The sequence below is a fragment of the Natator depressus genome, chromosome 2, assembly GCF_965152275.1.
Source record: "Natator depressus isolate rNatDep1 chromosome 2, rNatDep2.hap1, whole genome shotgun sequence".
Lineage (NCBI taxonomy): Eukaryota > Metazoa > Chordata > Testudines > Cheloniidae > Natator > Natator depressus.
The window spans coordinates 89,438,797-89,453,196 of NC_134235.1; the positions used below are offsets into that span (position 1 = coordinate 89,438,797).

The 14,400-nt window shown below is 40.4% G+C and overlaps 1 protein-coding gene across 1 annotated transcript in view; it reads left to right on the forward strand.

The window, feature by feature from the left end:
- CEP192 (centrosomal protein 192) overlaps positions 1–14,400 on the forward strand; it is a 211,938-nt gene that overhangs the window by 139,514 nt on the left and 58,024 nt on the right. Inside the window, 5 exon segments of the mRNA XM_074943491.1 lie at positions 27–117; positions 620–796; positions 2,022–2,282; positions 2,540–2,661; positions 7,145–7,254. Of these exon segments, the coding sequence (XP_074799592.1) occupies positions 27–117; positions 620–796; positions 2,022–2,282; positions 2,540–2,661; positions 7,145–7,254 (761 nt within the window).

A 14,400-nucleotide genomic window follows, 5' to 3' on the forward strand; every position in this document is an offset into this window, starting at 1 on the left:
CTGAAACTATCCTAAATATTTTTCAGTCAACAGAAGCTAACTCTAAGAAATAACTCTCCATCTGCAACTCAGCATTTACGACTTTTGATAAGAGGTCAAGATCAGAACTGCTTTCAGGTTAGCGTAATGCAAACTTCTGTAACACTTTTAATCAACTTTATAAGAAAAGTCTTTATTTTAGTAAAACTCCAAAACTCTGCTTGTCTAATATTTAAGCTTGAGATGGCATTTTATCTAAAAATGTTTGCTCACACAGGTAGCCTCATTAGAGAATCTGAATTTACATTAAGGGATCATATTTCAAGAGTCATATGTGAATCAGTTTCAGTACAAACAGTAATATTCTAGAGTTCATTCTAAAACAGCAGGCTGATCCATCTCCGTTTTAGAGGATGGGTTAAGTCCTTTCAATTCTCTTTGGTGCCGGTCTCTCTGAAATAGTCAGTTTGACATACTGTAAGACAGATGTTAGAGGCTGTAATCTCAAGTGTCTGCCTTCCACTGTCAATTTCAGGTTTAGTTAGTTTGAAACTCAGTTTAACTTTATAAACTTTTTTGAACTAATAGTGAAATATTGTTGCTGGTTTTTATTGCACTCAATCATTTTATTTTTTTATAGTTGAGAAATACATTTGGTACGGAAGAGCGGTTGACTAGTAATCAGGAGCTCAAAATCCGCCCAAGAGACGATACCAATATCTTCTTGATGTTTTCACCCACACATGTAGCTTGCATGTTAGCAAAGCTTGAAATCAAACAGTTGGGGATTCAGTCACAACCAGGAGTTAAATTTACTGTAAGAGTCCTGACTTAATTTCTGATATTTCTAGTGAGTTTGCTCCTGGCTTCTCCCTTCCTGGGGAGGCAGAGGGTGGCAGGCAGCGGCAGTGGGTGTGTGGGAGGCTTGTGTGCGGGAGTGCTGCGGGGAGGCCTAGGAGGTGAGTGGGCTCCTGTCACCCCTTCCTCACCTCTCAGGGAGTGTAACGGGCCTCACTCACCCTTCTGTGTGAACCCCTAAGAGGCTGGGGGTGCAGGCAAGCACTCTTCCCAGGTGTGTGGGGAGACAGCACGGAGCTAGCAGGAGCTGGTGTGGAGAAGGGAGAGTGTGTGGGGGGAGGCTGCATGGGGGTGGGGGAGGCTGAATGCTGAAAGGAAGGGTACATGGCCAAAGGGAGTGTGGGTGGGGGGGTTGGGGTGACTTGCCTCTTGCCTCCCCCAAGTCTAGGTGAAGTGGTGTTTTTTATGATTTTAGCAGCTGGAATCTGGGCTCTAGGACCCTGCAGGACCTGGGACCCTCCTATCCTGCAGGGTCCTGAAGCTCGGGCTCTAGCCCAAGCCCAGAGGTCTACGCAGCAATGAAACATCTCCGCAAGCCCGAGTCAGCTGGCCAGCCACAGGTTTTTCTTTGATGTGTAGACATACCCTGAAGGCCTGAGAGCTCACAATATACAACTGAAAAGGCGATGCGTGTTGTCCCCACTTATCTACATGGTAGGGTAACATGCACCATAGGGGTGTAATTTCTGAAGCATGCTAAAGTGTTGTGTATGTATTGTTCTGTGTAGACCCTACCAGTGCTCCTTAAAAGTTCCTTAATGGGCTTTAACATAGTTTTGTGCTATATTAAAATGCACCAGGAAACACTCAGTTTTAGCAGGGTTTACCCAGACTGCTGGATATGCTTTACACAGGTTTATATTGTACCAACATGTTAGTGCAGTTCAGAAATCACATCCCCATACTGCACATTACCCCACCATGTAGGCAAGCCCTCAGATGTTCTTGCAACTGTTAGAAGGATGTTAACAGAATTTTTAACAGTCTGAGGTAAAATACAATAAAATGAATTGAAACTTAATGTCACTTTGAAAAGGTCTATTTTCAGTGTATCACATTTAAAGCTTTTTCATGGGTCCCTCCCTTAACTATTAGGATTCTTTGCACACCTTTGTCTCTAACAAAACAGTTTTATGAAAGCTACTTTCTTAAAATGTTAGCTGAATTACTATTTTTATTTTCAGATACCTTTGTCTGGATATGGGGGAACAAGCAATGTAATTTTAGAAAACGTTAAAAAACTGTCTGACAGTTACATGGTAACACTGAATGAATTTTTGCCTGATAAATTTAGAGAAGTTTCTTTCCTCATAAGAAATATGGGCTCTCGAGCTGCCTATGTTAAAGCACTATGCTTTAGGGACCTTCAGTCAAAAGCTGTCATGGATCCTAAAGCGATGATTGTTTCTCCAGAGAAATTTGTACTTAAGGAAGGAACACAAGAGGTAAGTGTAAAAGCACAATTCAACACAAGTTGTATTCATGTAAATGAAGCTGACATATCCAGCTAATGTATATGACCTGTAAAATGTGTGTGAATTCTCCAAATGAACTGTATTCAAGTTTATGAGATCCAGAAGACTAAACTAACTTGGTGTTACAGTACATTTTATTGACCCTCACTTTATTTTACCAAACTTAATACTAATTTCAAGGAAAAAACTTTGAAAATTCAAGTATTTAAAGACTTTCTTTCAATCAGGTGGTTACAGTAACATGTAATTGTGTGGAAAGGGAAGAAATGTTACATAAAACAAGCACATCGTTATTATCTACAATATGCTTCTTTTGTGGAGATGAAGTTTCCAGGCAACAGTATCGCAGGTAGGGTTGAATTTACTACTCTGAAATAGTAAGCTGTTTTATTACAAGTATGTGAAAAGTCAAATGTAAAGTACCACATGTGGTTTCTACAGCTTCTAGAAGGATAACATTAATATCCTTGCTGATAGAACAGAAGAATGAAATGTTCTCTTTGGCAACTTACACTTTCTAAAATTATGAAGCCTCATTAAGTCTTCCACTAGCATACTTTGAATTTGTGTTACTCTAGTATCAGAAGAGAGATTCTACCTTTTTATTCCTAATATGCTTTGCTCTTAATTTTATGTAGGTTTTACTTAAATTTAAAAAAATTAAGAACTCTTGAGAGGAAGAGTCTAGATGTTACATTTTTTTATATTAGTCTTCAATGAGACCCTCACCTTGGCTTGCTCATATGTACTCTTATGTGTGGAAAGGGTTAGGGATGTGTGTATATGCACAAATGAAATCCTCTAGGATATTTAGGCATTCACATTTCAGAGGTTATTCAAGTGTGCGCAATGGATCTGAGGTATAAATATTTAATTGTAATAAGATGAAAACCAGCCACTCTACTTTTAATAAGCTACGTTTAAGGAGCACTTTTGCTGTATCTAGCACAAGTGATCTGATCATATATTGAAGTTGCAAAATAAGTATCAAAACACCAAACCATTTGTCACTCAGAACATTCAGTCCAAGTTTTCCAAAAATGGATTCCAAAATTAGTGAGTATAGACTTCTTATGGGGGAGTTGGCTGGGCTTTAGGTTGACTGACTGATATTCACCCACACCTTGCAAAGTTCTGGAAGACATAGCTCATTGAAATAAATGATCCTTACGTAAATCAACTTTGTTTCAAAAGCTAAGTTTTCCTGTTTGTGCACCAGCTATCGGAGGCCATAGGGCAGTTCTGTGGAACACCACTACACAGATCAGAGTTGCTGCTTACATTTACCCCAGGACTCATCAGGTCTGGGACCCTGACCTGGAGGGAGGAAATATACAAAGCAAACACTTTTTTTCCAATTTTAAAATTTTATTAATGAAACTAAGTAAACAACATCATAAAATAAAATACATATAAACTTTTGATTAAGTTTATATCAAACCAATCAAACAGTACCAAATAAACCAGCAGTTCCTTGTAAGTTTCTATGTAATAACTTAGCTTATCAAGACTGCCCCCAAAGTAACAGGGCATGATCAGTCTCACTGCCACTCAATTATATTTAGGTTCCAGCCAACTAGTTGATATAGTCATAGAGCATCAAATCGCTTCCAGGTTGAAGCTAATGTTGAGACTACAGCTCTGATGCCAATTAATGTAGGCTTCCCAAATTATATAGGTGGTTAGGTAAGGATTAATATCTTCACTCTCATTTCCAAAAATAGAGGGTTACATGCAACATTCCAATACAATTTAAAATGACACAGCAGGTTATATTTGAAATTCAAATAAATTTAGGTGAAAACATGATTTTTCCTGATTAAACATACACCATCTAACCCATGAAATAGATGCATGTGTGATCTTTTAGACAGCAAGGCAGTTTAACTTAAGAACTATTTGATAGGCACTCTTCTCAGATGAATTCTGTTGGTTCTAGCCATCCACACGCGCTCACTACCAACCATCTGCCAGAGTTAAAAACAAGTGCAGGAATGTTGAAATAGAGGCATCCCTCTACTAATACCTAGAAAACAAAATAAATTTGAAAAGTTGATACTTAGAAAGGATGGTTTTTTACACTAGTGGCTACTTTCAGCTTCAGGAAACTGGTACATGGTTGAAAAGATTAGTTGGCACTTTCATTGGCTTAGATGTAATGTGAATGGACTTACCGGCTAGCTGGAGGCTGCTTGCTTGTAGATGTCAAACCTCAAATGTTGCCTGTTGATAGTCTAATCCCTTGGTAGCCAGCCAGCAGGGTGGCGGAAGCACAGGGTCTCTGTTGTGCATGGTGGCATTGCTTAGACAGAGGCCAGAAGTCAGTGACTGCAGCAGTAGCCATTGGAGGCATGTAAGCAAGCCAACAAGTAAAGTCGTCTTCCTTTCATTCAGTTTTTGAAGATGGTGGCCTAACTTGGTTCTCATGCTTGGAGCTACTCCTCAGAAGTCCCGTAGCGAATCAGAATGGGGGACTCCCTTGATGTCATTGACATGGGGGCTTCATTAATTCACATGTATGTAAACCAAGAACTTTCCCATTCCAGTAATTTCATGCTCAAAGTCCATGAATCCAAAAATATATCCAGTCAGCAGGTCTTTAGGTTTTTGTGACATTTGAGTTTTAGGTCAATCAGCCTACCAAAGTCCTGAATTAAAATAATTAAATTTAAAACTAGCAAATATTCCTAAGCCATGCTCATATAGGTACATTTACTAGTCTATAGACAGATAACTTCCCCATGTGTTTTGGTACTCAGTGACTCAACTTTTAAATAATATTTTTGACGCACAAAGGTTGGGTGAAAGGTTAGACTTTTAACTCGGAGCAAAATCTGTCTTCCTCCTAAAATCACAATTTTGGGGTTCAGTTTTTATATGCAAGCCTAAATCCATATTGGGATCCCTAGGTAACTAAATAGGTGGCCTAACTTTCAAAAGTGACTTCAGAAGGACTTGTTAGCACTTGTCAAAATCAGATTGAATCAGTTAAGCCTCATGGCTACAGCACTTGCCGATGAAGGACTGCCACTGGAAACACCCTCAGAGAATGGGGCGATAAATGGCCACACCACACTAACATTACATCTACTTTGAAGATGCTATTTGTGAAACTCTGACTTTGTAGAAATCCAGGGAAAAATTAACATTTTAGAGTAGACTTATAAATTCCTGAAGCCCAGATTGTAACAACCATGTGAATCCCCTTCAGACTTCAGATTTTTGGAGTGCTAACATCATACTCACTCTGAAGATGAAAACGTTGTGTGGTACCATAGACTACTTATTTAAAATTAAAACAGTGTAGGAGTGGGCAAGTTCTTCAGAAATTCATTTAACTGAACCAGCAGTGAAAATAAAAAATATCAGACTGTCTCAGTGCACTAGTTCCTACATCATGGAGCAGTAGAACAGATATTTCTTGGATGAGGTATGCTCATAAAAACTGTCACATCACTGAAGAAAGTTACAGGTTTGGTGTATTCAAGAAAGAGTCAAGGTTGTTTTGGTGGTAGACTTCTTTTTTCCATCCCACTGAGGTGTACTTTTTGTGACTGGTTGGGTCACAGAGACCCCCTTGGGACTGCCACCTGATGTGCTGAGACTACCTCTGAGCCCATTTTCCCTGGCAGCTTGGGACTTCAGTACCCTTTCTTGTTGAGCCAGACATGCTAGCCTTCTGCAAACACAGACCCAGGTCTGAACCAAGTCCCCCAAAAGCTGCAGGCTTCTTTGAAAACAGCTTAAGAAGTGCTCCTGTCTCCCACACCCAAACGCCCAGCTCCCAATGGTGTCCAAACCCCAAATAAATCTGTTTTACTCTGTATAAAGCTTATACAGGGTAAACACATAAATTGCGTGATCTCTATAACACTGATAGAGAGAGGTGCACAGCTCTTTGCTCCCCCAGGAATGAATTACTTACTCTGGGTTAATTTATAAGCAAAAGGTGGTTTTATTAAGAATAAAAAGTAGGATTTAAGTGGTTCCAAATAATAATAGACAGAACAAAGTAAATTACCAAGCAAAATAAAACAAAAACACGTAAGTCTAAGGCAAATACAGTAGGAAACCAAATGCAGGTAAATCTCACCCTCAGGGCTGTTCCAATAAGCTTCTTTAACAGACTAGACTCCTTCCTAGTCTGGGTCCAGCAGTCACTTGTTCCCCTGCAGTTACTGTCCTTTGTTCCAGTTTCTTTCAGGCATCTCTTTGGGGTGGAGAAGCTGTCTTTTTGAGCCATCTGAAGACAAAATGGAGGGGTTTCCAGGGCCTTATATAGTCTTTCTCTTGTGGCTGGAAACCCCTTTGTTCTCCTGTGTAAAATCCCCTCAACAAGATGGAGTTTTCAGTCACCTGAGCAAGTCACATGCCTATGAATGATTCAGCTTTTTGCAGGCCGACGCCATTGTTTACATGTTAGTTTGAACGTTCCCAGAAAAGCTCAGATGTGGATTGGCGTCCCCCAAAGTCCATTATCAGTTAAGTATGTGTTGACTGAGCACTTACTGAGAATAGTCCTTTTCTCAAGAAGCCCACCAAACGCTTCACTGAGGCTACTTAGAATCAAACAAATACATAGCCAATATTCATAACTTCAAATACAAAAATGATACACACATACAGCATAACCATAACCAGCAAACTATAACCTTCCCATAGACACCCCACTTGGGCTCCTCTGTATAAGAACTGGTGCAACCATAGGACCCCGGTTGCAACAATGATCTGTACGGTCACAGTTTGTCAATAACGTCACACTTTTGTCTTAGCCTAAGTGGTAAAAATGAGTGGGGATCCCAAATATGTTTTTCTGATATTTCTCTTAACAGAGCTGTGCTGTATAAACCAGAGGCAGCAAAACAAATACTCCCTGAAAACAGCATGCTGAGAAACATTACATTTGATGAAGAGTTTCAAGGGGAACAGCTAGTGACTGAAGGTAAACATGTAACTTCTGAGAAAGTACCATTACAAATATTTATTCCTTAAATGTTTGTTCTAGACATCACTCCTAATAAAAATATTTCTGTGCAATATTTGGTAAATACAGAATAGAAATCCTGATTTGCACAAAATTTACCTCCTGTTATTCCTACCTAGACCTGCTTATTTTTGTCTACCCATTATGTGGGTTTTTTGGTTGCAAGCTCTTTGTGGCAAGGACTGTTATTTGTTGAGCTTGTACAGTAAGCTCATGGCAAAACAGGACTCTGACTTGGTTGACGATGAGGCAGTATTGCATTATAAATGTTTAATTGTTTCAGTAGCTTCTTCCTCTCATTGCTGCTTCAAAAATATTATATTCAGACACTTCTTCAATGCAAATTTGTCACTGTTAATTTTACAAAGATCAGAATAAATTCACTTTAAGAAGTGACCATTTTATGGTTTCTAAGGAACATCTTTTTGAAGTAGTGCAAAAATTACTTTTCCCAAACAAGAAGTATTTCAAGCAATGCCTTTTCTTCCTCTCCTTTGTACCATGAAGGAATTTATTATCCAGATTATTAAGTAAGTCTATTTCTGCCTCTGAGGCTGTCCTTTTTTTGTGAGTTGGTGAAAACCCTCAATATCTCATATGAACAAAGAAAAATTTTCATATTAAATGCCAAAAACTTACTTATTTACTTACTGAGCACTGAAAGTGTTAAATAGTATTCAGGCACACACAGAAATTATGTTGCTTAAGGATTTACAGGTGAATATAATCTAGACTGATTCTTTCCCCATGTGTTCTTTCCTATAAAATGTTTGCTTTGTCTTTACAACAACAAAAGAAGTGAGGCTTGAAAGCTTGTCTCTCTCACCCCAACAGAGGTTAGTCCAATAACAGATATTACCTCACCCTCCTTGTCTCTCTAATATCCTGGTACCAACAAGCCAAAAACAATGTAATATTGGTGAAGCATTCATGGTATGTTGAGCACCTTAGAAAAATTCATGAGGAAATTAATTATTATTAAGGCTGCCAAGTGATTAAAAAAATTAATTGCGATTAATTGTTTAATAAATAATTATAAATAATAATAAATTTATTTAAATATTTTTGGATGTTTTCTGTGTTTTCAAATATATGGGTTTCAATTACAGCACAGAATTCCAAGTGTATAGTGCTCACTTTATTTTTTATTACAAGTATTTGCACTGTAGAAAAACCAAAAGAAATAGTACTTTTCATTCACCTAATACAAGTTCTGTAGTGCAATCTCTTTATCGTGAAAGTTGAACTTACAGATGTAGAATTATATACAAAAAAACTGCATTCAAAAATAAAACAATGTAAAACTTTAGAGCCTGCAAGTTCACTCTGTCCTACTTCTTATTCAGCCAATCGCTCAGACAAACAAGTTTGTTTACATTTGCAGGAGATAATGCTGCCCACTTCTTATTTACAATGTCACGTGAAAGTGAGAACAGGCATTCACATGGCACTGTTGTAGCCGGCATTGCAAGATATTTATGTGCCAGATGCGCTAAAGATTCATGTGGCCCTTCATGCTTCAACCACTGTTCCAGAGGACATGCGTCCCTGCTCATGATGGGTTCTGCTTGATAACAATCCAAAGCAGTGCAGACTTTTGTTTGTTTTCATTATCTGAGTCAGATGCCACTAGCAGAAGGTTTGATTTTCTTTTTTGGTTGTTCGGGTTCTGTAGTTTCCGCATCGGAGTGTTGCTCTTCTAAGGCTACTGAAAGCATGCCCCACACCTTGTCTCTCTCAGTTTGGAAGGCATGTCAGATTCTTAACCCTTCGGTCGAGTGCTGTAGTTACCTTCAGAAATCTCATATTGGTACCTTCTTTGCGTTTTGTGAAATCTGCAGGGAAAGTATTCTTAAAATGAACAATATGTGCTGGGTCATCATCCGAGACTGCTATAACATGAAATATATGGCACAATGTGGGTAAAACAGAGCAGGGGATATATACAATTCTCCCCACAGGAGTTCAGTCACAAATTTAATTAACGCATTCTTTTTTTGTAATGAGCGTCATCAGCATGGAAGCATGTCCTCTGGATTGGTGGCCGAAGCATGAAGGGGCATACGAATGTTTAGCATATCTGGCACATAAATACCTTACAATGCCAACTTCAAAAGTGCCCTGCATATGCCTGTTCTCACTTTCTGGTGATCTTGTAAATAAGAGGGCAGCATTATCTGCTGTAAATGTAAACAAACTTGTTTGCCTTAAAACAGGCTGGACAAGAAATAGGACTGAGTGAACTTGTTGGCATGAAGTTTTACGTTGTTTTGGTTTTGAGTGCAGTTATGTAACAAACAAAATCTACATTTGTCAACTGCACTTTCATGACCGAGATTGCACTACAGTACTGTACTTTTATGAGGTGAATTGAAAAGTATTATTCCTTTTATCATTTTTACAGTGCAAATATTTGTAATAAAAATAATATACACTTTGATTTCAATTACAACACAGAATACAACATATATGAAAATGTAGGAGAAACATCCAAAATATTTAATAAATTTCAATTGGTGTTCTGTTTAACATTGCAATTAAAACTGTGATTAATCGCAATTAATTTTTTTTTCACGATTACTTTTTTTAGTTAATTGCGTGAGTTAACTGCAGTTAATCGACAGCCCTAATTATTATATATTTAGTGCAGGGGTTGGATGGTGTGCAGTAAATAAAGCCAGTGGCTACATATTCAATGAGAATAAAAACAAATTCTGAATAGCTAGTCATTCGGTAACTATAGTCCATTTGTGAACTGAATGAGGCAGAAGTCCTGTGGAAAAAATAGTGTGATCATGTAATTAGAGAATGTGCCATTATGCGGATGTACAATGGGAGCAAACTAAGGTTGCCTGGACATCCTTAGTTCTACCTTTTTCTAACTTTTTGATGCTTTACTAAACCTCTTCTAACGTAGTTTTCTGTAAATAATTATTACATACATTGACTTATTAAATCTGTAACTTCTCTCCAAGGTGCACTTCTGAGACACTATCTAGTAGTCACATTTAAATGGCATTTCTTGTTCCGAAAGATTCCCAACTGCTTTATGAAATGTGTACCTACTACATACTGGATCTTTAGAGGCATTAGGTGGCAAGGGAAGGCTGTGCTTCCTGACTGCTATAAATAGATACCTTAAAATTCAGTGGTTTTCAGCTTGTGGTCCATGGAGTCCTAGGGGTCTGCAGACTGTCTAAGGGGTCCACAAAGTATTGTCGGTACCATAGAACAGTGGTTTTCAACCTGTGGTCTGCAGACCCTAAGGGTCCTCAGACTATGCTGAAGATTTCCAAAGGGGTCTGTACCTCCATTAAAAAATTTTTTTAGGGGTGAAATGAAAAAACATTGAAAACCATTGTTTTAGTTGGTTTCTGTGTGTCAGGTAAAATTGACATTTACCAACAACTAACAAATTAAATCAATACCTGCCAAGCCTAACACCACCAATTAAATATCAGCATTAACTAGTTAAGTGGTGATCAGTTCAGGAAATAAAAATGGGGAAGAGTGAAGAAGTGACACCTACTGTATGGGAGGGATGGGTTTGGAACTGAGATTTCTGCAGGTAGAAAAATGCAGCAGGAGGGAGATGTCAGGAAAGAGGGAGAGAAATAAAAGGGAGAATAGGATGAAGGGAGTAGAAATAGTGTTATTTCTAAGACTGACCATATTTTCTGGCTAAGTGGTGCTAAATATGCCAGCTGCAGAACAAATAGCACAATTCAGTTAGCATAAAAGCCAGATTCTGCCCTTGATCGTTTTATAAACTTTCCGTTGACATCACTGAGTTACATGATGAGCTGGAAATCCAAATTAAATTTGATACTCCACAGAATGTGTGGCACTCTTGATCCAAGTATTCTTAATCTGAAGCATAGGTGCTATACAAACAGTAATAATCATCCTTTCTAGCTACTGTGCAGCAGAGCCAATAATGTACATTGACCTGTGTTGTTTATAGTAAGAAAGTACATATCCTGTGAGACGTTTCTGTTCATTTTCTTCTTTGAGTGACGATCCCTATTCCCTACATGAATACCCATGTGCACATTGTCCCTCCTTTTGGAGATTTTTAGTAAGCACTGTCCATTGGCGCAAACATGCGTTGTTGTCCTTGTGCTCCAAACAGAGGGTATGGACTGACGGCTCTCTGGTTTCCAGTCTTCCATGCCAGTTGATCCCTCATAGTGGCACTACTGGGGACCTTGGGATCCTACCCTAGGCATTTGGAATGGGTACATGAGCCTTATTTGCCATCTCCTTGCCAACCCTGACTGGTCCCATCAGAGGATGAAGGTGAAATGGAGCTGATGGTTCAGACTGCTTTGGGAGAGGTTTCATCATCTTGCCCTGGATGAGGTGATTACCCCTTCTTCACCTGACAGTTTCAGGCACTGTGTCAGAAACTCTTACACGGAGTGGTGTCTCAGCTGCAGATACAGTTTGAAGTTCAGGAGCTCCAACATAGATTGCTGGACATTTTGCAGCCCTCAGCCTTTTGGATCTAGCAAAAAAACTGTGGCACATTCCCACTTCTTGTGCTCCCACCCTGAAGAAGGCTGAGAAGCGCTATTTTGCCCCATCCAAGGGGGGAGAGTTTCTATTCTCGCACCCACTGCCTAACTCCTTGGTGGTACAAGTGGCCACTGAGAGGTGAAGGCTGCAACACTCCAAAACTGTTCCCTCAGACAAAGGTCCAAATGGCTTGGTCTCCTGAGAAGAAAGGTAGTCTTTCACCTCACTCCAATTTGGTATTTCAGATTACATGACTCTTCTAGCTCAATATGATTTCACCAGTTATACTAAGTTTTTAAGTTTTAAAGACAAGCTTCCTCGGGAAAATAGACCCTGCTTCCATTTCTTAATTGATGAGGGCAAATTGGTGGCCAAGGCTTACCTTCAAGTGTTCTTCCATTTGGGCTAGCTACAGCACAGAGAGTCTTTACAAAAGGGTTGTTTTTTTTCAGCGATGGCAGCTTGGATGAAAAGAAATGGGTTTACAATCTTCCCATATCTTGATGACTGGCTTCTAATGAGCAGGTCATATGAGGAAGTCCAGTTGGCAATCTGTTTCTGCTTTGCCTCTTTACTTCTATAGGAGTTTAACCATGAGGAGTCTGCTTTGAGCCCCTACAAGGTCCATAAACTTCATAGGAGTGAACTTGGACTCAGCTACAGCAAGAGGCAAACTATCTATGGAGAGATTCCATGCCATGCAGGCTTTCATAAACCAGGTCACCCTCAGGCCCCAGACTTCAGTTAGAACATGCCTGTTTCTCCTAGGCCACGTAGCCTCATGCACACATGTGATGCTGTTTGCCAGGCTCCATTTCCGTTGTCTGAAAACCTAGCTTCTGTCTGTCTACTCACCAGAGGAGTGCAATATCCATGCCATACTGATAGTTCAATCCAAGGTTCTGGACTCTTTCAGCTGGTGAACAAAGCCGAAGACTGTTTGAGTGGGGATCCTTTTCCTCACATAGACACCCAAGGCAGGCATCTTTACTGATGTCTGCCTGTTAGGTTGAGTAGCTCATATGGATGATTGTTCTGCACAAGGCATCTGGACCCCCTCGGGAGTCCAGAATACCTATCAATTTACTAGAAGTGAGCAGTCTGGGCCTGCAATGGCTTCTTCCCACATATCCAAATAATGCTGTACAAAATGACAACTGTCTTCAGTATAAAGAAGCAGGAGGGAACAAGATTCCTCCCTCTTTGTATGGAGTCAGTCAACCTTTGGACCTGTAGTATCCACCATGACATAAACCTTTCAGCAGCATATTTATCAGGTGTGTAGAACTGCCTAGTAGACATTCTCAGTAGGCATTTTTCCACAGATCATGAATGGGAGATTGACAATTCAGTCCTGGATGAGGTCTTCACCCAGTCTTGGGACCTTTTTGCCTCACAGCTTAACAGGCAACTTCCCCTGTACTGCTTGAGAGGAGCTCTAGGCAAAGGCTCAAAGGGAAATGCCCTTCTGCTAACGTGGAAGGATCACCTCAAGTATGCCTTCCCTCCCATCCCATTAATAACACAGGTCCTACAGAAAATTTATGACAGAGCTTGAGTCATCCTTACACCCAACTGGCCAAGACAGTTCTGGTTCATGTATTTACTGTAGTTCTTGAAGTGATTGCACATGTGTTTTCTGGTTATAGTATGAGCATGTCCGTGCACAATCATCAGAAATTTTTCCCTTAGTAATATCTGTTGGGATGGCTTGAGCACCTTCTGCTACTGCACATCCCTGTGTGCCAGTGTGACGAAGTGGGACTGTTCTTAATGTTCTCTCTGATTACTGTGTGAGTGCCTCAGTTTCCGCTATGCATTTCTTAAGTATCTCTGTGGTGGGATAAGGGTGTGTGATTGTTGCAGGGCCCTAGAGGGCCAGTGTCTGTACAGAGAATGGCCGACACCCTGTCTCCTGGCAACTGATGGTCTGGGCCCCTCACCTGCAAGGTGCCAACTGACAGTGTTGGAGAATCAAGAGATCAGGTAGCCTCCTGGCCCAGGAAAGAGACAAAGGCCAGAGGACGGGTGGGAGAGTTTGTTTGGCGTTGGCTGGGGAAATGGAGGGAGGCCCAACCTGTACCTACAAGCTCTGCTTTAGACCGTGTTCCTGTCATCTAATAAACCTTTTGTTTTACTGGCTGGCTGAGAGTCACGTCTGACTGCGGAATTGAGAGCCCCGCCTGTGCAGACTCGCTTTGGGAAGCGCACGGTGGGCCAGGGGATGCTGAATGCTCTGAGGTCAGACCGAGGAAGGTCAAAGCTGTGGAAGCTTCTTGCCCTGGAGACAGTCTGCTCTGAGAGAGGAGGCTCCCCTCGTGACTGCCTTCATATTGAGTAGTTCCCGAGCATCGCCCGGTGACTCCATGACAGCCAGTATAAAGGGCTCCGCTGACCCTAAACTCACTCAGTTCCTCCTTATCGCCTGTGATGGTTGTTGAAATAGCTTGGCTTGCCTTAACAAGTGCTCTCTGTGTTCATATAACTGTTGTATGAGATGTGTTGCACATGTCCATTCCACAGCCCTCCCTCCTGCACCTCTGCATTGGAGTTGTCTGGCAAGAAGGAACTGAGGAGCCTTGGGGG